General features: G+C 46.6%; 1 protein-coding gene, 1 long non-coding RNA gene and 1 other non-coding gene across 3 annotated transcripts; 2 read left to right on the top strand and 1 right to left on the bottom strand.

Annotated features, from left to right (window-relative positions):
* Window positions 1–1,951: 1,951 nt before the first annotated feature.
* Window positions 1,952–19,368, bottom strand: RNF114 (ring finger protein 114). The gene is made up of 6 exons (XM_033186710.1): window positions 19,169–19,368; window positions 14,332–14,482; window positions 10,255–10,361; window positions 9,191–9,305; window positions 6,454–6,561; window positions 1,952–3,762 (listed from the first exon to the last, which is right to left on the bottom strand). Exons 1-6 carry the CDS (start codon window positions 19,306–19,308, stop codon window positions 3,697–3,699), a joined length of 687 nt encoding a protein of 228 aa, XP_033042601.1. The 5' UTR covers window positions 19,309–19,368; the 3' UTR covers window positions 1,952–3,696.
* LOC117068905 lies at window positions 5,536–20,077 on the top strand. The gene is made up of 3 exons (XR_004431289.1): window positions 5,536–5,573; window positions 6,059–6,064; window positions 19,710–20,077. It is a non-coding gene; the product is annotated as an uncharacterized LOC117068905 (long non-coding RNA).
* LOC117069165 lies at window positions 15,327–15,431 on the top strand. Its single transcript, XR_004431413.1, has one exon. It is a non-coding gene; the product is annotated as a small nucleolar RNA U13 (small nucleolar RNA).
* Window positions 20,078–26,918: the final 6,841 nt, after the last annotated feature.

The following is a 26,918-nucleotide window of genomic DNA, read 5'->3' as shown; positions in this document are numbered from 1 at the left end:
CATGCAGAACTTAGAATGCCTTTATTTATTTATTTATTTATTTAGAGACAGAGTTTCGCTCTTGTTGTCCAGGCTGGACTGCAATGGCACAATCTTGGCTCACCGCAACCTCTGCCTCCCGGGTTCAAGTGATTCTCCTGTCTCAGCCTCCAGAGTAGCTGGGATTACAGGCATGTGCCACCACACCTGGCTAATTTTGTATTTTTAGTAGAGATGGGGTTTCTCCATGTTGGTCTGGTCTCGAACTCCTGCCTCGGCCTCCCAAAGTGCTGGGATTACAGGCATGAACCACCACACCCAGCCTCGGATGCCTTTAAATCACACAGCTGAGCAGGTCTACAAGGAAGCTGGCCTAGAGCTCCAGAGAGTTGTCAGGCCCAGGATCATCGTTCTGGGCGCACTGACACAAGAATGGTAATGAAGACCAAGGGCAGAGGGGTGAGTGGGTGAATCTGCCCAGGAAGGGAACATAGGGTGAGTGGGAGCAGAGCCTGAGGAACCCCACTAGCGAGGAGAAGGGAACCAGGAGGAGCAGGCTGCCGAGGAAACAGAATAGGAATATGGCAGAGAACTGAGAAGAGAAACCAGGAGAGCCTCCCAGCTGAGTAGTCAACAGAAGCAACTTCTGTGAAAAGAGGGAGGCATCAAGAGCGCCTTGAAGAGGGAGCTGGACAAGGACTAATGTCTCAGTTCAAATGTCATTTTCTTGACCTGTTTTGGCATGACACAGGATTTCATTTCCAGAGAATGTCAGACCTCAAAGAAACAGGCACAAATTGCAGTTCTCTGAGGTAACTGGAGTCCAGGACTCAACCAATACTTACAGACAAAGGCGGCCTGCATGGATATGGAGGAGGAAGAGGCCTCCCAGGTATCTGGCTTGGGTAGTTACCACTGCAAGATGGAATAATACAAAAGAGGGCATGGGTGAAGATTGGAGATGCTGGCTGTATTAAATATGAGGTTTCAGGGCCGGGTGCAGTGGCTCACACCTGTAATACCAGCACTTTGGGAGGCTGAGGCAGTTGGATCACATGAGGTCAGGAGATGAGCCTGACCAACATGATGAAACACCATCTCTACTAAAAATACAAAATTAGCTGGGTATGGTGGTGGGCGCCTATAATCCCAGCTACTCGGGAGACTGAGGCACGAAAATCACTTGAACCTGGGAGGCAGAGGTTGCAGTGAGCCAAGACTGCACCACTGCACTCCAGCCTGGGCAAAAAGAGCGGAACCCCAACTCAAAAAAGCAAAACAAAACAAACAGGTTCCAGGCCAGGCTCGGTGGCTGACACCTGTAATCCCAGCACTTTGGGAGGCCAAGGTGGACCACCTGAGCCCAGGGGTTCAAGCCCAGCCCGGGCAACATAGTGAGACCCCGTCTCTTACTAAAAAAGAAAAAAAATTAAGGTTTCTATGGGATTGGAATGAAGCTCAAGCAGCCAAACACTACAGTGGGCACCCACGATGCTGTGCAGGGAGAGCTCTGTATACTTTGCTCCTTGGATCCTAGCATCCTTAAGAGGCAGATAAAATTATCTCCACTTCATAGGAGACAGGTTCAGAAAATATTCACTAGATGCCCCACAGCTAACGGCAGAGTATGAACTTAAACACATCCAGGACCTGAAACTTGACTCTGCAGAGTCCTTTTACTACAAGCCCTCAGCACTGCTGCTGTTATGTGCACGTAGCGGAAGCCGCATGTCTAAAACCTTGCTATATGGGAGCACTGTCACTTCTCACCTCCCAGAGCCTCCCAACTGTAACAACTGTTTACAGAGGACAGGCACCATGAGGCCCAGCTGGTGGCGTCAGCTGAGATTAGATGCCAAATAGGACTCAGCAACAAGCAAGAACTTCCCTTCTAGAAAGGGTTAACAATCTCCTGGAGGTTCCCTAAGCCCATGCTGTGGAATGAAAACAAGAACCATAGCTTCCCAGTTACATTAAGTTATGAAATTTATTTATATTTGACCTTTTAAAAGCCAGAACATAACAAATCTCACTTTCTGGAAAGTCATCTTACTAGAAATACATACAAGAAGTGCACTTAAAACAAGGAAATAAGTTTCTTGGTGCCACCAGTGAGGTGGACATACACTCTTATCAGTTCCCTCAAATGAAGGTTTCGTCAGATTTCCCTCCAGACTTCTGAGATGATCTACATTCAGGAAGGTCTGAGAGAACTTTTTCCAGAAATTACAGTGAACAAGCTGACCTTAACTTTTGGGTCCTCCCGAGAAATACTAATGAAAGAACTATTTTTTCCAGTGGGCCCTGTCTTTGCTGGCTTCTCGGCATCTGCAGCTCTTCACCGGCAGGCATGGAGCCCCACAGCAGCAGTGTACAAGCACAAGGTCACTTGCAGCCCCATTAGAGACATACAACATCAAAGAACCAACCTAAACCCATATGCCTTTTGGTCAGAGGTTCTGCTCCTACAGATTAGACTGACAGCTCTTGGACTTGTATTTATTAATATTTGTGAAATATGAACTCCAAGCTTCTTGAGCTGTTACTAAAGCAAGTTTCCAGCAACAGCTTTTATTAACAACTGTTCATCATGCGATGTGCTGTGCCTTATGAACAATGTCTTGTCACAACAGACCGGGGGCGGTACTGGGTTTCCTACAGCTTCTCTCTGCATCTACAAAGCAGGTTTTCAAACACATTTTACATGTCGAAACCAGTGTCATAAGGAAAACATATGTGACAGAAAAACAATGCTCAGTTTAATCTAAGTTACCAAGCAGAAGGTAAAAGAACTAGTACCCGCTGAGTCCCCAAACTTCTTTCTTCTAATTCATCTGAGGATTCTTTTTTTGTGCTTCTAGAGTAAGAATTAGGCAGGCTCCCATATGGAGAGGTAAACACGACCGCATTGTTTGAAACTACTTCATTCATTTGTAAATCAGAACCAAAAAGCTCCGACCCTCCCACTTCTCTTCGCTGACCCTCCTCCCCACTTATGGATAAACAGACTTTAACTTTCCTAACCCGGAAACACTTCCACCAAAAATATATGGTTATACCTTATCCTAAAAAGGCACCATGCAGGCATTTAAGACTGAACCAGTGAACTCTAAGGATATGTAGTATTAGGAAAATATCACTAATCAAAACATCTAGCATCAGATGGTGCAAAACCCCAAGAGGACTGGTGACATGTACCCCAGGATGGCAACCCCAGCTTCTGGCAACCCCACAGCCCAGCGGAAGCTTCAGCTCTGGTCAGGTGCACGGCTGCCAGAGTCTGCACACCTCGGGGACAAAGAAAGGAGACATTTGCTTCATTGTGCTATTCATGACCCAGAAAAGGTCCTGGCTGGCTTGCAGGACCCGAGAGACAAACACTGGATGGGAGGAATGAGTGTGAAACAAGAGGTGGAGAAGCTAGATTCTCTTCCACAGGAGGCGGCAGAAGCTCCAGAAAGTAGCCGAGAACCAACACAAACTCAACCATGTGACAAACAAGGTTAACAGTAGGGGAAGACAGCTTTGGCAAGAGCCCAAAGGGAAGAGGAGGGCTGACCTGGGGACCCATTTCCCCTGTCAGAAGTGACCCTGTCCCAATGCCATGGCTCATTTTCAGGTCTGTTGAACAGGTAAGGTACAGGAGTCATAGGTTTCACGTTTAATATGTAATGGAAGCTCTGGCACATGAGACAAGACAGCAAGCACAGACTCTGCTCACTGGTCGATGATGGAGCGCTGCAACACCTGATTCATCATGTCCTCTTCATCAGCATCATAATCCTAAGGGCAAAAACAGACATGCAGCCTCAGCAACTCTTCCCACATGCAAAGACTGGCTTTCAGTAGAAGCAGGACAGCCTAGCAACTGGATCTGGAGCAGGCTGCCAGGGACTGGATCCCGGATTCAACTGTCTGTGATGCTAGCTATGTAACTTTGGGAAAATTAATCTGTCTCTGCTGCCTTATTCTTTTTATTTTTTTTTTTTTGATGGAGTCTTGCTCTGTTGCCAGGCCGGAGTACAGTGGCACGTCAGCTCACTGCAACCTCTGCCTCCCAGGTTCAAGCGATTCTCCTGCCTCAGCCTCCCAAGTAGCTGGGAGTACAGGCGTGCGCCACCATGCCCAGCTAATTTTTGTATTTTTAGTAGAGATAGGGTTTCACCATGTCGGCCAGGATGGTCTCAATCTCTTGATCTCGTGATCTACCCACCTCAGCCTCCCAAAGTGCTGAGATTACAGGTGTGAGCCACTGCACCTGGCCAGTCTGCTGCCTTATTCTTCAATGAAGATAAGGATGCCTCCCTTAAATGGAGATTGAGAGACCCACACAGCACATGAATGGAGCCTGGCACAGACCAAGTGCTCAGAACGTTTATAAGTTTGTTGGAACAGAGCACACAGATGCACTGAGCTGAAGAGTTGTTTCTGAGAGGTGGAATCAGTGCCCAGTACAGAATCAGTTTTTTAGAGCCATACAGTACAGCAGAAACTATAGTGCAACCAGCCCTCTTCAATGAGGCATTTTTAGGAATTACATTCATCTGTGTCACATTAACAAAAAGGGAGTTATTCTGAAGTCTGAGTTTCAGACACTGTCAGACTGAGAATAAATATTCTTTATGACAATTTAGGAAAGAGCTTTCTTTCTTAGATACTGAAATTCAGCCATTAAGACCGAACACCACTCTAAAATCCTAACCTGACATCTATATACGTAAGAGGTTTACCTGATATAGTTGGCCAAATTTACCTATTACTATAATGCCAAGACAACAGTGTGCCCCTTTGAAACCACCCAGCTCTAGGGAAAGAATATAAACCTGACAGCTGTATTTGGCTAGTGGATATATGCTATTTGACCTGAAGTACTTTTGAAGATAATTAAAACCTGTGAAACTTCCTGTGAAATTTTCCTGTCCTGCTTTGGGCACGGGGTGGGGAACGGAGAAGCTAGGCAATGCTGCGCCTGCATTTCCACAGGAAAACAAGGGGTGGAGGTGATGGCAGCATAATGAGTCAGGCACAACCCGGCTTGGAAATCCTCAGGAGGATCATTTCAATTATGGTCCCCATGGACATGTGAGCTTGAGCTTCCCAAGTCCAAATTTTTTTTTTTTTTTTTTTTGAGACAGGGTCTCATTCTGTTGCCCAGGCTGCAGTACAGTGGCATGATCTCAGCTCACTGCAACCTCTGCCTGCTGGGCTCAAGAGATCCTCCTGTCCCAGCTCCCTCAAAGTAGCTGGGACTACAGGCAGGAGCCACCACAACTGGTTAATTTTTGTATTTTTTGCAGAGACAAGGTTTTACCATGTTGCCCAGGCTGGTCTCAAACTCCCGAGCTCAAGTGATCCACCTGCCTCAGTCTCCCAAAACGCTAGGATTATAGGTATGAACCACTGCACCTGGCCCCAAACCAAGTTCTATAACAGGCAGAAGTTATATAAACCACAAGAAAAGTAGACAAAATTTTGGGGGCAGGGCTAGGAGATGGAAAGAGCAAGCATCACTGTCTCTGTCTCAAGACTGACCAAATCATCTTCTTGTTTTGTTTTGAGACAGAGTCTCGCTCTGTTGCCCAGGCTGGAGTGCAGTAGCGCAATCCTGGCTCACTGCAACCTTGCCTCCCATGTTCAAGTGATTCTCCTGCCTCAGCCTCCCAAGTAGCTAGGATTACAGGCACCCGCCACCACACCCGACTAATTTTTTGTATTTTTAGTAGAGACAGGGTTTCACTATGTTGGCCAGGCTGGTCTCGAACCCTTGACCTCATGATCCGCCCACCTTGGCTTCCCAAAGTGCCGGGATTACAGGTGTGAGCCACTGTGCTTGACCCAGATCATCTTCTTAAATGTTACTCTGGGCGGGGCGTGGTGGCTCATGCCTGTAATCCCAACACTTTGGGAGGCCAAGGTGGGCGGATCACGAGGTCAGGAGTTTGAGACCAGCCTGGCCAACATAGTGAAACCCTGTCTCTACTAAAAGTACAAAAATCAACAGGGCATGGTGGCATGCGCCTGTAGTCCCAGCTACTCAGGAGGCTGAGGCAGGAGAATCACTTGAACCCAGGAGGTGGAGGTTGCAGTGAGCTGAGATCATGCCATTGCACTTCAGCCTGGGCGATGAAGTAAGACTCCATCTCAAATAAACAAACAAATAAATAAATAAATGTCACTCTGGCCACCTGCCTGGCCCATGAATAGAAACTGTATAGTAGCTACAGTATACATACTGGAAGCCCATCTAGCTCCCCAGCTACAGCTGCCTGCTCACCTCTTTCACTCAGTCTTCTAGCATCCCAGATTTCTCTCTTGACAATCCCCTTTATCACTGTATCCAGTATACAGACTGGAAGCCCATCACAACAGTGACAAAGTTCAACACTGGGGGGGCCCCACTTCCCTTTTTGAGAAGAGTGAAGTAGCCGTGCCATTCCCCCAGGGGAGGGATCGGAGTCTAGGCTCCAGACTTACCACAAAAGTGTCGTAAGAAAACCGGTGCCGGCGTTGGATGTGCTCTCTGAAGTTGGCGCTGCGGTAGTTGGGGTCTCCCCAGGGCATCGAGGCACATATCGGACAAACCTTTCAACATAAAAGCAAGGTCTTAGGCACCCAATTTCCAAGCTTGCACCAGCCCTCTGTGGCCTGTGTCTGGCCTCCTTTCTTCCAGGACAGCTTTCCTGACATACTGTCCAGGGCCAGTAACTCCTTCCTGTGCACATCAGCAGCCCAGAAAACACTGCAAATTTCCTACTCAAGTCAAATGACACGTGGGAGTGGGTAAAGTTCAAATCATGATACCACCCTTTCTCATTCCCTACTGTAGGCAGAGAAGTGAGTCAGCCTGGTGGGGGGCCTAGACTGGCCTTCCAATCCAGCACAGAAGACAATCCAAAAGCACCAGGAAAACTAAGAAAATAGGCCAAGGAGTGATGTCCCAGGGAAGTAAAACACAGCCTTATATGCATCTTAACAAAGGAAATACTCAGGTAAGGGGGATGGGGCCAAAAACCCCTCACACAACAGGTTGATTTGGGTTTTGAAGATTGGGAGATATTTGGAAACGCAAAGAGAACATGATAGGGTGCTCCAGGCCAGGCACAGTGGCTCACACATGTAATCCCAGCACTTTGGGAGGCCAAAAGCGATAGATCACCTGAGGTCAGGAGTTTGAGACCAGCCTGGCCAACATGGTGAAACACTTTCTCTACTAAAATTACAAAAATTAGCTGGGCATGGTGGCACACACCTGTAGTCCCAGCTATTTGGGAGGCTGAGGCATAAGAATTGCTTGAACCCTGGAAGTGGAGATTGCAGTGAGCCGAGATTGTGCCACTGTACTCCAGCCTCCAGCCTGGGTGACAGAGTGAGACTCTGTCTCAAAAAAAAAAAAAAAAAAAAAAAATGGTGCTCCAGAAGAGAGGCAGCAGCACGGAGAAAAGGCCAGAAAGTGGCAGTTACTGTCAACGCATACAAACGACCAGGCCAGTGAGCATGGAAGACTCATGCCAGGGAGAGAGATGACCTAAGTGCCCCCACTTAAAGGTGCAACCCTACCCCACAGCAAAGAGGATACAGTGATAAAGGGGATTGACACGAGAGAAATCTGGGGTGGTAGAAGACTGAGTGGAAGAGGTGGACAGGCAGCTGTAGCTGCGGAGCTAGAACATAGGACGGGACTAGAGACTGAAAAGGAGATGGCTTCCAAAGGGAAGGGAGAAACGCAGAGTTAAGAACTTGCAGAGGAAGAGGAAGACAGAACAGAGGGCCAAAGGCTGAAGAGAAGGCCTCAACATAGACAACACAATCAGAGGGATTTCAGAAGCCAAAGGAGGGGAAAAAGACAGAAAATTAGGCTGCCATACCAGAAAAGTTCAGCAATAATGGTACCCAACAAAATTATGAGTGCAAGTAACATTTAACCAAGTCAATCTGTATCTAAGAATTTAGCTTATAAACATACATAGATACAGGCAAAGGTATGTTTCTCAAAATGGCCAGTTCTATCTAAAGATGAGCATTGATAGCTGCCCTAGTACTCTCACAAAAGCTCATTAAAATTCTAAAATCTCTGCACCACTGTTTACAGCAATGGAGCTGAAGGTTGCCCATACAACAGAGTATGTAGTTCAAGAGAAGCAGTATGAGATAAATGGAAAAATTAAAATAAAACTATAGAGGAAGTATACACCTAACTATAAAAAAAGACCTGGTCTGTCAATCACATTAAGAGAGAAAGGTAACACATTGCTGAGATGGAACAAATACTTTTTTTTTTTTGGGAGTTTCATTCTGCTGCCCAGGCTGGAGTGCAGTGGCACAATCTCAGTTCACTGCAACCTCTGCCTCCCGGGTTCAAGCAATTCTCATGCCTCAGCCTCCCAAGTAGCTGGGATTAAAGGCACGTACCACCATGCCTGGCTAATTTTTGTATTTTTAGTAGAGATGGGGTTTCACTATGTTAGCCAGGCTGATCTTGAACTCCTGACCTCAAGTGATCCACCCGCCTTGGCCTCCCAAAGTGCTGGGATTACAGGTGTGAGCCACCGTGCCCGGCCTATGTTTTTTTTTTTTTTTAAAGGAGACTACACATGCCAGTCAGTGATATCTAAGTAAAATGTCCAAGGATTGATAAGCCTTTTCCTAATAATTTCACCTAAATCCTCTTTCCCCACAAAGAAGTTACTTCCAAAAGCTTCATGGAGAAATCTGGTGGATACCAAGGGATCCAAGTTAATGTTACCAACAATAGACATCACATGACTTAATGCAGCACCCAGAGAACTCAGGTACCTGCCTCTGCTTTGGGGGGAGGGAAAATTGCTATGAAGGACATTACCACTGTTAATGAATTTTACGTTAGATATTAGATTGTATCAATGTTAAATTTCTTGAATATGATTAATTATACACACAAAAATATAATTTTCCAAGAAAACATTCTTGTTCTTAAGACATATACACTCCTGTATCAGGGTGCAAACTATTCAGGGTGCAAAAAGTCATGGTATCTGTAGCTTGTTCCCAAGTGGTCAGCAAAAAATGTGTATTATAGAGCATGGTTAAGCAAATACGGTAAAATGTTAACAATCTGTGAATCTAGGTGAAGGGCATACAGGAGTTCATTCTACTAATCCCGTCATTTTTCTCCAAGCTTGATCCTTTCCCATAATAAAGTTTAAGGGAAAAAAAAAAAAAAGGTTACTCTTACCACAGATTTGGTATCCGTGCTATGGAATAATTTGCAGTGTTCCACAAGTCCTTCCTGATCAAAGTTCTTCTCAGGACAGTAAGGACAAGGAAAGGTATAACGGTTTGGAACATTCCTGGAAGGTGAAAGACAGGAAAAAAGAAAATTTTTCTGTGAGTACCTTTCCATTAAACTTCAACCACAGTACACTCCCAAAAGGAGCAAAGCTCACCGAATGTGTAATGACAAGGACGCTGATGATCACTTTAGACTCAGATCAAGTGTTTTGAAGATAATAGCTCAGCTGGCCGGACATGGTGATTCACACCTGTAATCCCAACAGGCCAAGGCAGGAGGATAGCCTGAGGTTAAGAGTTCAAGACTAGCCTGGCCAACATGGCGAAACCCTGTCTCTACTAAAAAATACAAAATTCGGTGGCTCAAGCCTGTAATCCCAGCACTTTGGGAGGCCGAGATGGGCGGATCACGAGGTCAGGAGATCGAGACCATCCTGGCTAATACGGTGAAACCCCGTCTCTACTAAAAAATACAAAAAACTAGCCGGGCGACGTGGCGGGCGCCTGTAGTCCCAGCTACTCGGGAGGCTGAGACAGGAGAATGGCGTGAACCCGGGAGGCGGAGCTTGCAGTGAGCTGAGAGCCGGCCACTGCACTCCAGCCTGGGTGGCAGAGCAAGACTCCGTCTCAAAAAAAAAAAAAAAAAAAAAAATACAAAATTTAGCCAGGATTACTGGCAGGTGCCTGTAATCCCAGCTACTCGGGAGACTGAGGCAGGAGAATCTCTTGAACCCGAGAGGCAGAGGTTGCAGTGAGCTGAGATTGCGCCACTGCACTCCAGCCCAAACAGAGTGAGACTCCGTCTCAAAAAAGAAAAAAAGAATAGCTCAGCTAACATCTGAAGTGAACACCAGAGTCCTCCTTTGCATACTCCTCCCAAAATACTTGTATCAGCTTTAGCCAGCATAACAATTCATACAACTAAACCCCTGACCATGCAAGGTGTCCAACCTCTTTGTATTAATAGCAAGAGATGACCTCCACCTAAGAGGAGACTGAGTCATTTACCTTGGCTGAAGAGATACATCCTTAATGGTGGCCTTCACACCTTCCATGATGTAGTTCTGGTATTTGGAACAAGTAGCCACGTGGGACCGGATCTTGGATAGGAAGAACTCAAATAGGAAGAATCAGAGCCCACAAGTTAGTGAGGACCTTGTAACAGGCCAAATGTAGTCCCAAACAAGGGCGCAAAGAAAACTAGACCTACACTACCCTGGCAAATAATCTCACCAGACTCCTGACGATGCTGATGGGGCTGAAACCCTGATTATTGCAGATTTCCCATTAATAACAAGGCTGCTATTTTATTCAACTAAATCAGGATATCCGCTTCCACTCTAAAATAACTCTCCTAGAGGTTTGCTCCTATTCATGACAGGTTGTGTGCTTCACAGACAAGCTCCAAATCTAGGATGTTTTTAAAAGTTTTCTATACTAGCATTTAAACTAGTCTCCTTATAGCAAGCCAAAAAACCACATTCTGTTATGTGCAGCCGAGAAAAGCGATCATTTAGGTAAAACGTATAAAAGCCACCAACCCTGATTAAAGTATCAATCACCAGACTCTGAGAAATAATCTTTAAAATCTAAATTCTTGGCCGGGCGCGGTGGCTCAAGCCTGTAATCCCAGCACTTTGGGAGGCCGAGACGGGCGGATCACGAGGTCAGGGGATCGAGACCATCCTGGCTAACACGGTGAAACCCTGTCTCTACTAAAAATACAAAAAAAAAAACTAGCCGGGCGAGGTGGCGGGCGCCTGTAGTCCCAGCTACTCGGGAGGCTGAGGCAGGAGAATGGCGTAAACTCAGGAAGCGGAGCTTGCAGTGAGCTGAGATCCGGCCACTGCATTCCAGCCTGGGCGACAGAGTGAGACACCGTCTCAAAAAAAAAAAAAAAAAAAAGAAAAGGAAAAAATCCAAATTCCTTTTTTTTTTGTTTTTTTTTTGAGACGGAGTCTCACTCACTCTGTAGTCCAGACTGAAGTGCAGTGGCACCATCTTGGATCACTGCAACCTCCGCCTCCCGGGTTCAAGTGATTCTCCCACCTCAGCCTCCTGAGTAGCTGGGATTACAGGCGTGTGCCATCATGCCCAGCTAATTTCCACATTTTTAGTAGAGATGGAGTTTCACTGTGTTAGCCAGGATGGTCTTGAACTCCTGATCTCAAGTGATATGCCTGCCTTGGCCTCCCAAAGTGCTGGGCTAACAGGTATGAGCTACCATGCCCGGCCCAACCTTTCACATAAAATCTAGGCTGTGCAATAGTAAAACAGAGAAGAAAACCCAGAGAATAGTGCTTCATTACAGGTTTTCTAAAAAGAAAGAAAGTTTTAAGAATTGAAGAAAAGAGGGAAGGAAAGAAAAACATTTTTAGAGGCATGCCAACCATACAGTAACTAATCTTGAAAATGGAGAAAAGCAAAAGCACACAGTAAAACAAAAAGCCCATCATGGGCAGAGCATGGTGGCTCACACCTGTAATCCTGAGGGAGGCTGAGGTGGACTATCACTTTGCGCTCCCAAGTTTGAGATCAGCATGGGCAACATGAAAACTCTGTCTCTACTAAAAATACAAAAAAAAATTAGGTGGGCGTGGTGACACATGCCTGTAGTCCCAGCTACTTGAGAGGCTGAGGTGGGAGGATGGTTTGAGCCAGGGAGGCAGAGGTTGCAGTGAGCCGAGACCACACCATTGCACTCCAGCCCGGGCAACAAAGCCAGACTCCGTCTCAAAAAAAAAAAAAACCAAAAACCATTTATTATGCATGCATAAATAAAGATGAAGAGACCGGGTACAGTGGCTGACACCTGTAATCCCAGCACTCTGGGAGGCCGAGGCGGGCAGATCACGAGGGTCAGGAGATCGAGACCATCCTGGCTAACACGGTGAAACTCCACCTCTACTAAAAATACAAAACAAAACAAAAAACAGATATATACATATATATATGCATACAGATATATACACATATATCTGCACATGGTGGCGGGCACCTGTAGTCCCAGCTACTCCAGAGGCTGAGGCAGGAGAATGGCATGAACCCAACAGGCGGAGTTTGCAGTGAGCTGAGATCACGCCACTGCACTCCAGCCTGGGCGACAGAGCGAGACTCTGTCTCAAAAAAAAAAAAAAAAAAAAAAAAAAAGGCAGTAGGAAACTGTATTTCAGTATCTTGAGTTTCTAAAAGTAAACTTCAAAGGGGGAAAAATGCTCCAAGATTGGAGCTCCAGCTTACCATGATGATTGTCTCACCTCCAGCTAAAGAACTTGACTTTAAGCTACAAACTGAGGAATCCTCAATTTTTTTTTAAATTTTTTTGTAGAAACTGGGTCCACTATATTCCCCAGGCTGCTCTCAAACTCCTGGGCGCAAGCGATCTTCCCACCTCAGCCTCCCAAGGAGCTGGGACTACATGTAGACACCACTACACACAGCTAGTTTTGTTTGTTGGCTTGTTTTGGTATATACAGTGTCCCACTATGCTAACCAGACTGATTTCGAACTCCTGAGCTCACTCTTACCTTGGCCTCTCCAAGTGATAGGATTACAGGCATAAGCCACCATGCCCAGCCTCAATAGTGAAGCCCCCAATTAAGATATAGAAAATAGCCCTACTCAGCATTAAAATGGCCCTACTATGCATCGCTAATACTAAATCACTCTGAAAAGGAGATGGGAAGGTATATTCATACTATGGACATCCATACCGAAGTGTTAATGAAACTGACATGCAAGGCTGTCCAATACGTAAGAGAAAAAAAAAACCTGAAAGTGAAAAAAAGTTGGGAATGAATGTACATTTAAACAAGTGAAAAAAGTTGAAGAAACATATATATTATAGTGTGATCTCATTTTGCAAAAATTCTACAACTGGGTTGGTAAAAATTCTACAGTTTTTACCAACTTTTGGTAAAAGTTTGTCAAAGGGCAGAAAATGTTATGTAGCTTTCGAAACTGCATCACTTTTTTTTTTCTTGAGACAGGGTCCGGCTCTATCGCCCAGGTTGGAGTGCAGAGGTGAGAACTCAGCTCACTGAAACATCTGCCTCCTGGGCTCAGGCCATCCTCTCACCTCAGCCTCCTGAACAGCTGAGACTACAGGCACACACCACCATGCCCTGCTAGTTTTTTGTATTTTCAGTAGAGCCGAGGTTTCACCATGTTGTCCAGGTTGGTCCAGAACTCCTGGACTCAAGCAATCCACCCACCTCGACCTCCCAAAGTGTTGGGATTACAGGCATGAACTACCTTGCCAGGGCTTAAATTGAACCAGATTAAATTGAGAAATAATCTCTGGAATGAGGAACAAGTCTACATTATTGTGTATTTTTCTATGGTCTGCAATTTTAAAAATTTTAATGATTCTAAAATCAACAAGGCTGTGTATATCTCTTGGAAAATAAGACAACAGTATTTCTCCTTTCCAGTAGCAGTTACAACACGTATGAAAATATACTTGACTCTGATTATACAAGAGCATTTCAAATGTTAGCTATTGTTATTATAATCCAATGATTTCATATTGACTATTTTTAAGAGACAGGGTCTTGCTGTCAGCCAGGCTGGAGTGCAGTGGCATGATCATAGATTACTGTAATCCCAAACTCCTGGGCTTAAGTGATCCCTCCAGCCTCTGCCTCCTGAGTAGCTGGGCCTACAGGTACATACCACCACACCCGGCTACTTTTATTTTTTGTAAAGATGAGGTCTCACTATGTTGCCCAGTCTGGTCTCTTAACTCCTAGCCTCCAGCTCTTGTCTTGGACTCTCAAAGAGCTGGGGTTACAGGCATGACCCACCATGCCCAGCCAAAATTGATCTTTTATAGGAAAAAACTGGAATAACTCATTTCTATGGCTTTCAAAGCTAAAATATATACTTAACCAACTCTTAAAAAAAGTTATGAAACCAGTAGGTTATGAAAACAAACCAGCCCAGCCATCACCACAGGTAATTGGCATGCACGCGTGCTGTTAGTGACCTAGTCATGCTCTAACTTCAGAAACAACATGGTAGCTGTACGTTTTACCCCATCTTATCATGGAAAGACATGGACTCTTCCACATTACTTCCACATACATTCTTACGGCAGCCATGGCAAGAAGTCTCTGTGCTCTCAATCTGCCGCTCGAGCTCCATGGCTCGGACGCCAGGTGCCAGAGCGCTGCGACACACCCCACAGACAGGCTTCTTCGGCTTCAGACATTCCTGCAGGCATGCAGAGCAAAAGCTAGAACAAGACATACGGAGAACTTCTGTCACGCATCATGGAGACGAGAATGCAAATATGGATCCACTTTTAAAAAGACATCAATGGATAATGGAGTAAAAAACAACTTGCTCTCTCCTCCCAATTCAAATACTAAGTCCTTCCAGGCCAGAAGAACTGAGGGATAGGAGTTGACTACAAAGAACACACAACTACAGAAACAAATGCAAACTCCTGTGATACGCAGTGAAGGTGTTAAGGTTGAGGCTTCAAGCCTTAGGCCCTGCCACTGAGGGATCTCAGTGGGGTTTCTTGAATCTTCTTCTTTACTTTGTGAAATGGAGAGAGTAGTACCTACCTCTAGGATTGCTGGGAGGATACAGTTTGTATAGCAGACCCCTGGCAGAGTGTCCAGCATGTACAAAACACACCATAAAGGGGAGCTGCTATCATTAGAGGTGAAGGCAAAGCGCTACAGAAACATAAAGGGAAAAGCAACTAGTTGTGACCTGAGAAGGAAAGGGCTGGAAAGACTGCAGAGACAGCTGGGCGCGGTGGCTCATGCCTGTAATCCCAGCACTTTGGGAGGCCAAGGCGGGCAGATCACGAGGTCAGGAGTTGGAGACCAGCCTGGCCAACATGGTGAAACCCGTCTCTACTAAAACTATCAAAATTAGCCAGGCAAGGTGGCAGATGCCTATAACCCCAGCTAATTGGGAGGCTGAGGCAGAAGAATCGCTTGAACCTGGGAGGCAGAGGTGGTTGTGCACTGCAGCCTGGGCAACAGAGCGCAACTGTCTCAAGGGGGAAAAAAAAAAGACTGCAGAGACAGCATCTCTGACCAGCCTTAAAATGATTCAGCTGGATCCTTTTGTAGTTCATGGACGTGAGGACTGGGTGTTCATGCACATGTGTGAGATGTGCCACCCTCGAACCTTGTTACAGATGTTGGCCCATTACCCATCTGACATTTAAAAAAAGAGGTCAGCTAGCAGAGGAAGGGAAGACTATTCTAGGCCTAATTTAGGCTTAAAATTCATATATATCTGAGGAAATAAAAATCTAATAGACTTTTCCTCATAAGCAGTAGGGAGCCAGAAGTTTAAAGCAAGGTATTAACAAAACAAGACCAAATCCAGGTTTCAGAACAAATTTCTGTGCTATCACGGAAAACAAAGTTTTGTTGTTGTTGTTTTTGAGACAGAGTTGTGCTCTGTTGCCCAGGCTGAAGTGAAATGGTGTGATCTCGGTTCACTGCAAAATCTGCCTCCCGGGTTCCAGCGATTCTCCTGCTTCAGCCTCCCAAGTGGCTGGGGTTACAGGCACGTGCCACCACACCCAGCTATTTTGTATTTTTAGTAGAGACGGGGTTTCACCACGTTAGCCAGGCTAGTCTCGAACTCCTGACCTCTGGTGATCCACCTGTCTTGGCCTCCCAAAGTGCTGGGATTACAGGCATGAACCACTGCACCCAGTCCTTTACTTCTTTTTTTTTTTTTTTTAGGTGAGAAGGTGAGAAGAGACAACGTAGAAACCAAACAGATGGCTAAAGGCAGAGGATTGTGAGGGTCTGACTGAAGCAGTAGGGGATGAATTCAGGAAACCATTCATGGAGAGGCAGAATCAGGAGGACTTGACAACTTACTGACTTTGAAGAAAAGAAGTCAAAGATGACCGCGTTTCTATCCTAAAGCGTAGGCAGATGGTAATGCTGAGATAAGGCATACAGAAAGAATGGGGAAGACACCCTGGGCTACTTACCCAACCTGATAGATTAAGACAGTATAACCAAATCTGCCAGAAAGAACTAAGGATAGATAATGAAAGGCAATCTTCTGAACACTTGACCATTTTCTACTGCCTCTAAGAATCTCCTTCCTCCTTGTCACTAAGTTTGATGTTAATGCTGTTAGGCAAAATTCCAAACCAGGTACAGAGAAGGTAAGGGAGTCTATTCATTCACCACTAAGGGCAATGGAAACTTGACAAAGCCCTGTTCTCATGATGCTCACATTCTAGAGTGAAGGGAAACACAAATGTTAATTTCAGATAGTGATTAAATATATGAAGGAAATATGGCAAACAGACCAGCTGGGGGGGATCACAGAAAGCTGCTTCTGAGGAGTTGGCATTTGAGCTGGGTGGGCCCTGATTCCAAGGACAGCCACACAGATTTGGGTGCAGAGCTCCACACCAAGATGATGCCACACACAAATGAGGACTGGAAAGGAAGGCAGGCAGACCTTGGGGGCCACGATGCGGTAGACCATGGTGAGAAGGGCGAGCGAGCGAGAAGGCAGTAGACACAGGCAGGGCCTGTGGCCATCACTTGTGGTGCCTGTTCACAAATGCAGACGACAACAGGAACCCAAGAGAGCAGAGAGGGTCCAGTAAGTATAATGCAACCAAACCCAGCATGCAGGTAAAAGCAGCTCCAAGTCTCTTCACAAGCACACGCACACAGGTTCAGCTCATCTATCAAATGTTCACGAGTCACTTTGTGCCTGAGACATACACAAACTACCAGACTGCTTTTGAACTGCTCAAATATCCTGAGCTGGCTTTTCAGTTTCTATTTCCTATTTATGGGCCCTTTCCTAGTTCAGCCTTCTGATGCTCCACTCCGTCACAGGGCTAGGAAGAAATTCTCCTCTCTTGGGCATCCAGCCAGCTGCCTTTCTCCAGCTGTATTCTACTAGATTGGAGAACGCAGTCATTCAGGGCTTGAAATAAAGTTTTATAAAAATCCAGTGCCCCAGCCAGAGTTGCAGTGATGCTCAACTTTGCAAGCACAAAAGGTAAAAATCAAGTAGGCACAGGAGAAAGCATTCGGTTGGAGCTAAGGGCGACTCAGGCTGCCCACAGAGAGGTGCTTCCATCTGTCTTCAATTTGCACTGAACTGCTGAGCACGTGGGGCTAGGACGGTGAGGACAGAGAAGAGCCAAGGTCTGAATAACTACTTTTCCTTGCCCTCTGACCTAGGTTCACCCAGCTCAAGAAAATCTCAAATTTTGCTGCTCTTCATTTAGCAAACTGTGCTGGGTCTAGCCTTTTTACAAATGTTAATAGTAAATGAAATCCACTGAATTAATCCAAAATCAGGTAAACCTGATCCAAGGATAAGCTGATTCAATGAAAACGCTAAGGACCACTCAACTCTCGTGAAGCTTGCTTACACGACTTATTAGTTCATTACCTGATCATTCACCCCACGCACAGAGGTGTGATCCCTGAAATACCTTCCCACTTGCAGAATGAATTTTTACAATAGTTTGACAAGTCATTGGTACTTATTTATAATCAATCCACTGGACTGTAAACTCTGAAGGCAGAGTCTACCCCAAGATCTGGCACATAGAGGCCATTCCAGTCAGTTGAGGGGCAAAAAAGTTATGGCCACTCCATCATGAGCTGTAAGTTTTGCTCTATGCAAGCAAGGAGAAGGAAGTTAAGTCCCAGAAAGGAAGTGGGGGAAGTAATTTAGTTGGGGATGGTGTTTGGTGAGGTAACTTAACCAGGGACTTGAAGCCTGAAGCCTGAAAAGCGGGGGGGGGGGGGGAGTTCCAGGCTAACTGAATTGCAAAGAGGAATAGCCTAAACCTACATGATGAGGCAAAAAGCAGCCAGTCAGGTGCCAAGCACTGTTCTCTAGTCTCTAGACTATTAAAACGGTCACCTGCAGTATATCTGGGAAGAATTAGGCCACGGCGACCCTTCGACAGGCAAGCGTCGGACCCTCGGTGTATTTACCTGTAAAATGGCTGCCAACCCTCCCCCGCTGCAGGGTGGCTATAGAATAATGCCCATGAAGCGCAATGGCTACTGTGCCTGCCGACTAGTGAAGGGGTGCCAAGACCAATGCCAAAGTGATCCCACGATAAGCACTGAGAGAGACGAGAGGAAAAGCCAATTCTGAGGCAAGAAACAGGTGGCCACGTTGTCTACAATTCTTTCAACTCAGGTGTGTTTGTGCGTCTGATGGAACAAGGCTTAGATTCAAATCGACCAACCTCGAAAGCCCAGGCCACAGCCCAGGACTGGACATCTTTACACATATCTGCTTTAATCATTATAACCAGTCTATTCACAGTATTCAGGTCATGAAGGCTTAATTGAAAACTGAAAGAAACAAACCTCCTACACAGGAAGTAGAATGCTAACAATCCCATCTGCCAACTCCCACGCCCTTTCACAGCTAAGGGCAAACTGGCCAGATCCCCATAAAGACTTCCCTTTTGTTGTTTTAGTCTAGTTCAGCGTTTCTCCCAAGTTTAGTTCATATTAGAATAACTCGCTACAGCTAGACTCAATGCCAAATGTCCTATGCTTTAAGAGCGACGTGGTCTAGAAAGGAAACGTCGGCTCTCCAAGGGCGGACTTCCGAGCCTAAAGTCCCCGCAGGGCACGAGTCCACTATCACGTGTGGGAAGGAGACTGACAGGCCGCCTGGAACATCGCAGGCGCTCAACGGACAGCAGCTGCCCGGCTAAGACGGGCGGAGGGACGGGATACTTAGAAGTAAGCGGGGCGAGACAGAAGAACGCCCCGGCAGCTTTCACGGCCCTTAGGAGCCCCGGGAGACACCCCCGGGAGGCCCCTCTGGGTGGGTCCTCTGGCTCCCGCCCTGAGACGCATCTCGCTCCTCGGCTCCATTTCCTTCCCAGTCAGTTAAGTGCCTCCCGACCAGGCCCGGGATCGCCGCTTACACGTGTCCGCAGGGCACCTGTACCGGCTTCTCGTACACCTCTAAGCACACGGGACACGTGAAGCGGCCTAGGGGATCAGCCTCCGCCGCCGGCCCCGCCAGCTGCGCAGCTCCCCCACCGTCTTGCTGTTGCGCCGCCATCTTGCTGCCGCTCTGCGCCGCGCAACGGCGGCCGATGAGGAGAAGGCCGAGGGGGCGGGGCCCGCGGCCCGAGGGGGCGGGGCTCGCCGGGCGGTGAGCGGTTGGGGGCGGGGCTCGTAGGTGGGCCGCCCCTCGCGGCCCCTGGGGCCCATCTGACCCAAGCGAGCTGGAGGCCGAGGGAAATCTGGAAAACGTGGAAGCCAAATCCAAAGGCTGCCAGAATTGGGACGGGCTCTGCGCGTGGGCCGCTGTTTTCTAAATTTAAGTCGTTAGTTTGGCACCACTTGCACTTACCACTATTTATCTTAGAATCAAATTGCTTTTTCCTTAAATTTATTTATTTATTTAATCTATTTTGGGAAAAGGTCTTGTTTTGTCGCCCAGGCTGGTGTTCAGTGGAGCGATCATGGCTCCCTGCGGCCTCGACCTCCGGGGTTCAAGCGATCCTCCCACCTCAGCCTCCTGCGTAGCTGGACCACAGGCAGTCACCACTATGCCGGACTAATTTATTTATTTATTTATTTTGTAGAGATGGGGAAAGGAGGTGGGGAAGGGGCGGTGCAGAGAGCGGGTGGGTCTCACTGTTGCTGAGGCTGGCCTCGAATTCTTGGACGCAAGCGATCCGCCTGCCTCAGCAACCCGAAGTGCTGGGATTACAGCGGTGAACCACCGTACCCAGCCATTTCTTAAATTTAAGCAAATTTAATATCTAATTCCTGAGCTGCAAGATGAAAGTCAATATCATTTATTTATACAAAGGAGCTGGGCGCGGTGGCTTACGTCTGTAATCCCAGCACTTTGGGAGGCCGAGGCGGGCGGATCGCTTGAGCCTACGAATAGGAGAGCAGCCTGGCCAACAAGGTGAAACCCCGTCTTTACTAACAATACAAAAATTAGCCAGGCGTCGTTGCCCATGCCTGTAGCCTCGGCTACTCAGGAAGCTGAGGCAGGAGAAGCCTTTGACCTGTGAGGCGGAGGTTGCCGCGGGCCAAGATCGTTCACTCACTCCAACAGTCACTCAACTTCAGCCTAGGCAACAAGAACGAAACTCCGTCTGAAAAAAAAAAAAAAAAAAAACCAACAATAAAGCACATTCATTTCAAATTGTGCAATAATTACCATCAGCTATCTCTAGAATTCTGGTCGTCTTGCTAAACTGAAACTGAAACTCTGTCCCCATTAAACAATAACTTCCTGTTCCCTCCTCCCATCCCCATACCCCCAGGCCCTGGCAATTTTCTGTCTATGATTTTGAAGCACTTATAGCTATAAAATTTCCCCTGAGCACTGCTTTCACTGTGTCCAGTAAATTTTGGCATACTGAGTTTTTGTTTTCATTTGTTTCTCAATATTTTCTCTTTATTTATTTATTTATTTATTTATTATCTCACTCTGCCGCCCAGGCTGGAGTGCATTGGTGCGATCTCTGCTCACTGCAGCCTCCACCTCCTGGAGTCAAGCAATTCCCCTGCCTCAGCCTCCCAAGTAGCTGGGATTACAGGTGCCTGCCACCACTCCTGGCTAATTTTTGTATTTTTAGTAGAGACAGGGCTTCACAATGTTGGCCAGGCTGGTCTCATACGCCTGACCTCAAGTGATCCGCCAACCTCGGCCTCCTGAAGTGCTGGAATTACAGGCGTGAGCCATCGTGCCTGGCCTGTTTCTGAGTATTTTCTAATTTTCCTTGTGATTTCTTCTTTGATCCATTGGTTCTTTAAGAGTGTGTAAATTTCCACAAATTTGTGAATTTTCCAGTTTTTCTTTGATGTTTATTTTTTTTTTACCCCCCTCCCCATATTGATGTCTAGCCTTATCCAGTTGTGCTTGGAGAAGACATTTGGTATGATCTCTTTTATTTCTTCTTTCTTTCCTGTTTTTTTGTTTGTTTGTTTGAGACGGAGTCTTGCTCTGTCACCCAGGCTGGAGTACAGTGGCACGATCTCGGCCCACTGCAAGCTCCACCTCACGGGTTCACGCCATTCTCCTGCCTCAGCCTCCCGAGTAGCTGGGACTACAGGTGCCTGCCACCACGCCCGGCTAATTTCTTTTTGTATTTTTGGTAGAGACGGGGTTTCACCGTGTTAGGCAGGATGGTCTCGATCTCCTGACCTTGTGATCTGCCTGCCTCGGCCTCCCAAAATACTGGGATTACAGGTGTGAGCCATCCCCGCCCCCCGGCCCTTTCTTTCCTTCTTATCTTTCCCTCTCTCTCTTTCTTTTTTTCTTTCTCTTTTTGTAGAGATAAAGTCTTGCTGTGTTGCCTAGGCTGGTCTCAAACTCCTGGGCACAAGCAATCCTCCTGCCTTAGCCTCCCAAAGTGCTGAGATTACAGGCCTGAGCCACCACGGCTGGCTGATGTCTACCTTTTAAAATCTCTTGAGGCTTAATTTGTGGCCTAACATATGGTCCATCCTGGAGGCTATCCCATGTGCGCCTGAGAAGAATGTGTATGCTTTTGTTGGGTAGTGTCTGTATATGTGTTAGATCTGGTTGTCTTACTGTGTCGCTCAAGTCCTTTATTTCCTTACTTATCTCCTATTTGTTCTATTTATTCTTGGGAGTGGGGCATTGAAGTCTCGACCTATTATTGTGGAATTGTCTATTTCTTCCTTCAATTCTACCAATTTTTGTTTCATATGTTCTGATGGTCTGTTATTAGGTACATAAATGTTTATAATTGTTATATCTTCTGGCTGCATTGAACTTTTTATTAATATACAATGCCTTATTTATCTCTTGTAATCTTTTGGACAAGTAATTTTTCTTTTTTCTTTTTTTGAGATGGAGTCTTGCTCTATCGTCCAGACTGGAGTGCAGTGGTGTGATCTTGGCTCACTGCAACCTCTGCCTTCTGGGTTCAGGTGATTCTCCTGTCTCAGCCTCCTGTGTAGCTGAGACTACAGGCATGCACGACCACGCCTGGCTAATTTTTGTATTTTTAGTCGAGACAGGATTTTACCATATTAGTTAGGCTGGTCTCGAACTCCTGCCACCGTGCTCGGCCTGGACAAGTAATTTTTCTGATATTAGTATTGCCAGCCCTCCTGTTCTTTGGTCACTATTTGCATGAAATATCTTTTTCCATCCTTTCAGAGCCAGTCTATAAAGTGAGTTTCTTGTAGACAGCAATACAGTTGAATCATGTTCTTTAAAAAAAAAAAAAAAAAAAAGCTGGGTATGGTGGCTCATGCCTGTAATCTCAGCACTTTGGGAGGCCGAGGTGGGTGGATCACCTGAGGTCAGGAGTTTAAGACCAGCCTGACCAACATGGTGAAACCCTGTCTCTACTAAAAATACAAAAATTAACTGGGTCTGGTGGTGCACGCCTGTAGTCCCAGCTACTCAGGAGGCTGAGGCAGGAGAATCGCTTGAACCTAGGAGGCAAAGGCTGCAGTGAGTGGAGAACGAGCCACTGCACTCCAGCCTGGGCAACAAGAGTGAAACTCAGTCTCAAAAAAAAAAAAAAAATTCTTTTTTCCTTCCTTCCTTCCTTCCTTCCTTCCTTCCTTCCTTCCTTCCTTCCTTCCCTCCTTCCTTCCTTCCCTCCTTCTTTCCTTCCCGCCCTCCCTTTCTTTCTTCCTCTGTTTCTTTCTTTTTTCTTTTTTTTTGAGACAGGGTCTCTGTCACCCAGGATGGAGTGCAGTGGCGTGATCACAGCTCACTGCAACCTTGACTTCCCAGGCTCAAGTGAGCCTCCTGCCTCAGCCTCCTGAGTAGCTGAGACTACAGGCATGTGCCATTATACCTAGCTATTTTTTCTATTTTTTGTAGTGACAAGGTCTCTCTATGTAGCCTAGGCTTTTTTTTTTTTTTCTTTTTTGAGACAGGATCTGGCTCTGTTGCCCAAGCTGGAGGGCAATGGCACAGTTTTGGCTCACTGCAAACTCCGCCTCATGGGTGCAAGCCATCCTCCCACCCCATACTCCCAAGTAGCTGGGACTATAGGCGTGCACACCATAGCCAGCTAATTTTTAAATTTTTTGTAGAGACAGGGTTTCACCATGTTGCCCTGGCTGGTCTTGAACTCTTGAGCTCAAATGGTCCTCCTGTCCTGGTCTTCCAAAGTGCTGGGATTACAGGCGTCAGGCATCATTATTAAAATTTGTTTGCTTAAATTTAAGGAGAGGCTGGGCGTGGCCGCTCACGCCTGTAATCCCAGCACTTTGGGTTGCTGAGGCAGGTGGATCGCTTTTGTCCAGGGGTTTGAGACCATCCTGGGTAACATAGTGAGACACCCCACTGCCTCCAACTCCCTCCCCTGTATCTACAAAAAATACAAAAGTAAGTGGGAGGATCTCTTGAGGCCAGGAGTTCAAGATCAACCTGGGCAACGTACCAACACCCCGCTGTCTACAAACAAACAAACATAAAATTAGCCGAGTGCAGTGGCATGGATGTGCCTGTAGTCTTAGCTACTCGGAGGAGGGCTGCTTAAGCCCAGGAGTTCAAAGTGTCAGTGAGCTGTGATCTTGCCACTGCACTCCAGCCTGGGCAAGAGCAAGACCCTGTCTCAAAAAAATTAATGCCAGGTGCAGTGGCTCACACCTGTAATCCCAGCACTTTGGGAGGTCAACATGGGAGGATCACTTGAGGCCAGGAGTTCGAGACCAGCCTAATCAACATAGCAAGACCCGCCCCCCCACCATCTCTACATTAAAAAAAACTAGCTACATGTGGTGGTGCACGCTTGTGGTCCCAGCTACTCAGGAGGCTAAAGTGGGAGGATCGCTTAAGCTCTAGAGGTTGAGGCTGCAGTGAGACATGACTGTGCCACTGCATTCCAGCCTGACTGACAGAGACTCTTTCTCAAAAAAAAATAAAAAAGGCCAGGCATGGTGGCTCACACCTGTAATCCCAGCACTTTTGGAAGGCCGAGGCGGGTGGATCACAAGGTCAGGAGATCGAGACCATCCTGGCTACTAACACGGTGAAACCCCGTCTCTACTAAAAAATACAAAAAAATTAGCCAGGCGTGGTGGTGGGTGCCTGTAGTCCCAGTTACTAGGGACGCTGAGGCAGGAGAATGGCGTGAACCTGGGAGGAGGAGCTTGCAGTGAGCCAAGATGGCACCACTGCACTCCAGCCTGGGCAACATAGCGAGACTTCATCTCAAGAAAAAAAAAAAACAAAAACAAAACAAAAACAAAAAAACAAATTAAATAAAATTTAAAATTCTATTCCTCAGTCTTACCAGCCATATGTCTAGTGCTCAATAGCCACATGTGACTCGTGGCTACACATTGAAAAGAGCAGACATAGAACATTTCCATCGTTGCGGGAAGATCTATTGGACAGCGCTGCTATAGATACCCTCATGCGTGTGAGACAGCTACATGCACACAGATATTCAGGACAGTGTTGTCACAGTAGGAAGATACTGGAAGCAACCAGAATGATGATTGGGGGTTGATTAAATAAATGCAATAGATATCATTACTAGTATGTCAATTCCATGAGGTCAGAGGGTTTTGTCAATTTTGTTTACTGTTGGATCTTCAGCTTCCGAAATAATGCCTGGTGCATGCTAGGTAACTACATAAATATTTGTTAAATAAATATGAAGCTGATATTGAATCATCTCACATATACATATATATATATATATATATTTTTTTTTTTTTTTCAGACAGAGTCTCGCTGTGTCACCCAGGCTGGAGTGCAGTGGCACAATCTGGGCTCCCCGCAACCTCTGCCTCCTTTTTTCAAGCAATTCTCCTACCTCAGCCTCCCGAGTAGCTGGGATTACAGGCACCCACCACTGCTCCCGGCTAACTTTTGTATTTTTAGTAGAGATAGGGTTTTGCCATGTTGGCCAGGCTGGTCTTGAACTTCCGACCTCAGGTGATCTGCCCACCTCAGCCTCCCAAAGTGCTGGGATTACAGGCGTGAACCACCGCACCTGGCCCAAAATATATTTTTTAACTAAAACAGCACCAAGATGCCAAGTAATGCAACTAATATATGTGTATGTTTGTATATGATAAATAGATGCCTTTGGAAAGTAGGGTGACCAAGTGTCCAGGTTTGCCTGGGAGCGAGGGGTTTCCCAAGATGTGGGACTTTTTTTTCCCAGTTTTGGGACTTTCCCAAAACTGGGAAAGTCCCAGGCAAAACAGGATGAGTCAATTGCCCTACTGGAAAGATTTTTTTTTTTTGAGACAGAGTCTCACTGTGTCACCCAGGCTGGAGTACAGTGGGACCATGTTGGCTCACTGCAACCTCCATCTCCTGGGTTCAAGCAATTCTCCTGCCTCAGCCTCCTGAGTAGCTGGGATTACAGGTGCCCACTACCACGCCTGGCTAATTTTTTAGTATTTTTAGTAGAGATGGGGTTTCATCATGTTGGCCAGGCTGGTCTTGAACTCCTGACCTCTGGTGATCCACCCGTCTTGGCCTCCCAAAGTGCTGGGATTACAGGCGTGAGCCACCACATCCAGCCTCCTGGGAAGATTTCTGAGAATCTGGTACCAGTGGTTCCTATGAGAAAGGGAAACTGGCCTGGGCGTGGTGGGTCGCGCCTGTAATCCCAGCACTTTGGGAGGCTAAGGCAGGTGGATCACTTGAGCCTGGCAGTTCGAGACCAGCCTGGGCAACATGGCAAGACCCTGTCTCTATTTGATATGAAAAGAAAACAACAACAAAAGGGCATCTAGGGAACTGGGTCTTAGGTTCTGGGCCTGGAGAAAGACTCGTCCTTCTGTTTCCTTTTGTGTTGTCTGAATATTTATATCAACTTCATGTACCACTTTTTAATTAAAAATTTGGGACCAGGTGAGGTGGCTTAATCTGTAATCCCAGCACTTTGAGAGGCTAAGGCACTTGCCTGGAGCCCAGGAGTTCGAGACCAGCCTGGGCGACATAGCAATAGCCCATCTCTACAAAAAATACAAAAATTGGCCGGCCGCGGTGGCTCAAGCCTGTAATCCCAGCACTTTGGGAGGCCGAGACGGGCGGATCACGAGGTCAGGAGATCGAGACCATCCTGGCTAACACGGTGAAACCCCGTCTCTACTAAAAATACAAAAAACTAGCCGGGCGAGGTGGCGGGCGCCTGTAGTCCCAGCTACTCGGGAGGCTGAGGCAGGAGAATGGCGTAAACCCGGGAGGCGGAGCTTGCAGTGAGCTGAGATCCGGCCACTGCACTCCAGTCCGGGCGACAGAGCGAGACTCCGCCTCAAAAAAAAAAAAAAAAAAAAAATACAAAAATTATCTGGGAATGGTGGCATGCACATGTAGGCTCAGGACTTTGGGAGGCTGAGGAGGACTGCTTGATGCCAGGACGTTGAGGCTGCAATGAGCCATGATTGTGCTATTGCACTCCAGCCTGGGTGACTTTTTTTCTCTTAAAAAAAGAAAAAAATAAACAAACAATGATGCTTTAAGAACAGTTAAGATGAATCAGAAATAACTCCAGCCCTCAAATCCTGTAACTCTCAGGCGTCAGAGTTCTATCAGCCTCAGGCCACATGTAAAATTTATCGCTATACTTATCTAAGTTAGGCATAATTTACCCCATCATGTATTGCTACATATTTAAACCTGTGGGTAGATAATTTCATCTTGATTTCAGCTGATTCTTCAAGAGTGCCAAATTGCTGAGAGCCAGGAAG

The sequence above is a fragment of the Trachypithecus francoisi genome, unplaced genomic scaffold (genome assembly GCF_009764315.1).
Source record: "Trachypithecus francoisi isolate TF-2019V2 unplaced genomic scaffold, Tfra_2.0 Lachesis_group21, whole genome shotgun sequence".
NCBI classification, from domain to species: domain Eukaryota; kingdom Metazoa; phylum Chordata; class Mammalia; order Primates; family Cercopithecidae; genus Trachypithecus; species Trachypithecus francoisi.
This window is presented reverse-complemented; position numbering and strand designations above follow the sequence as displayed.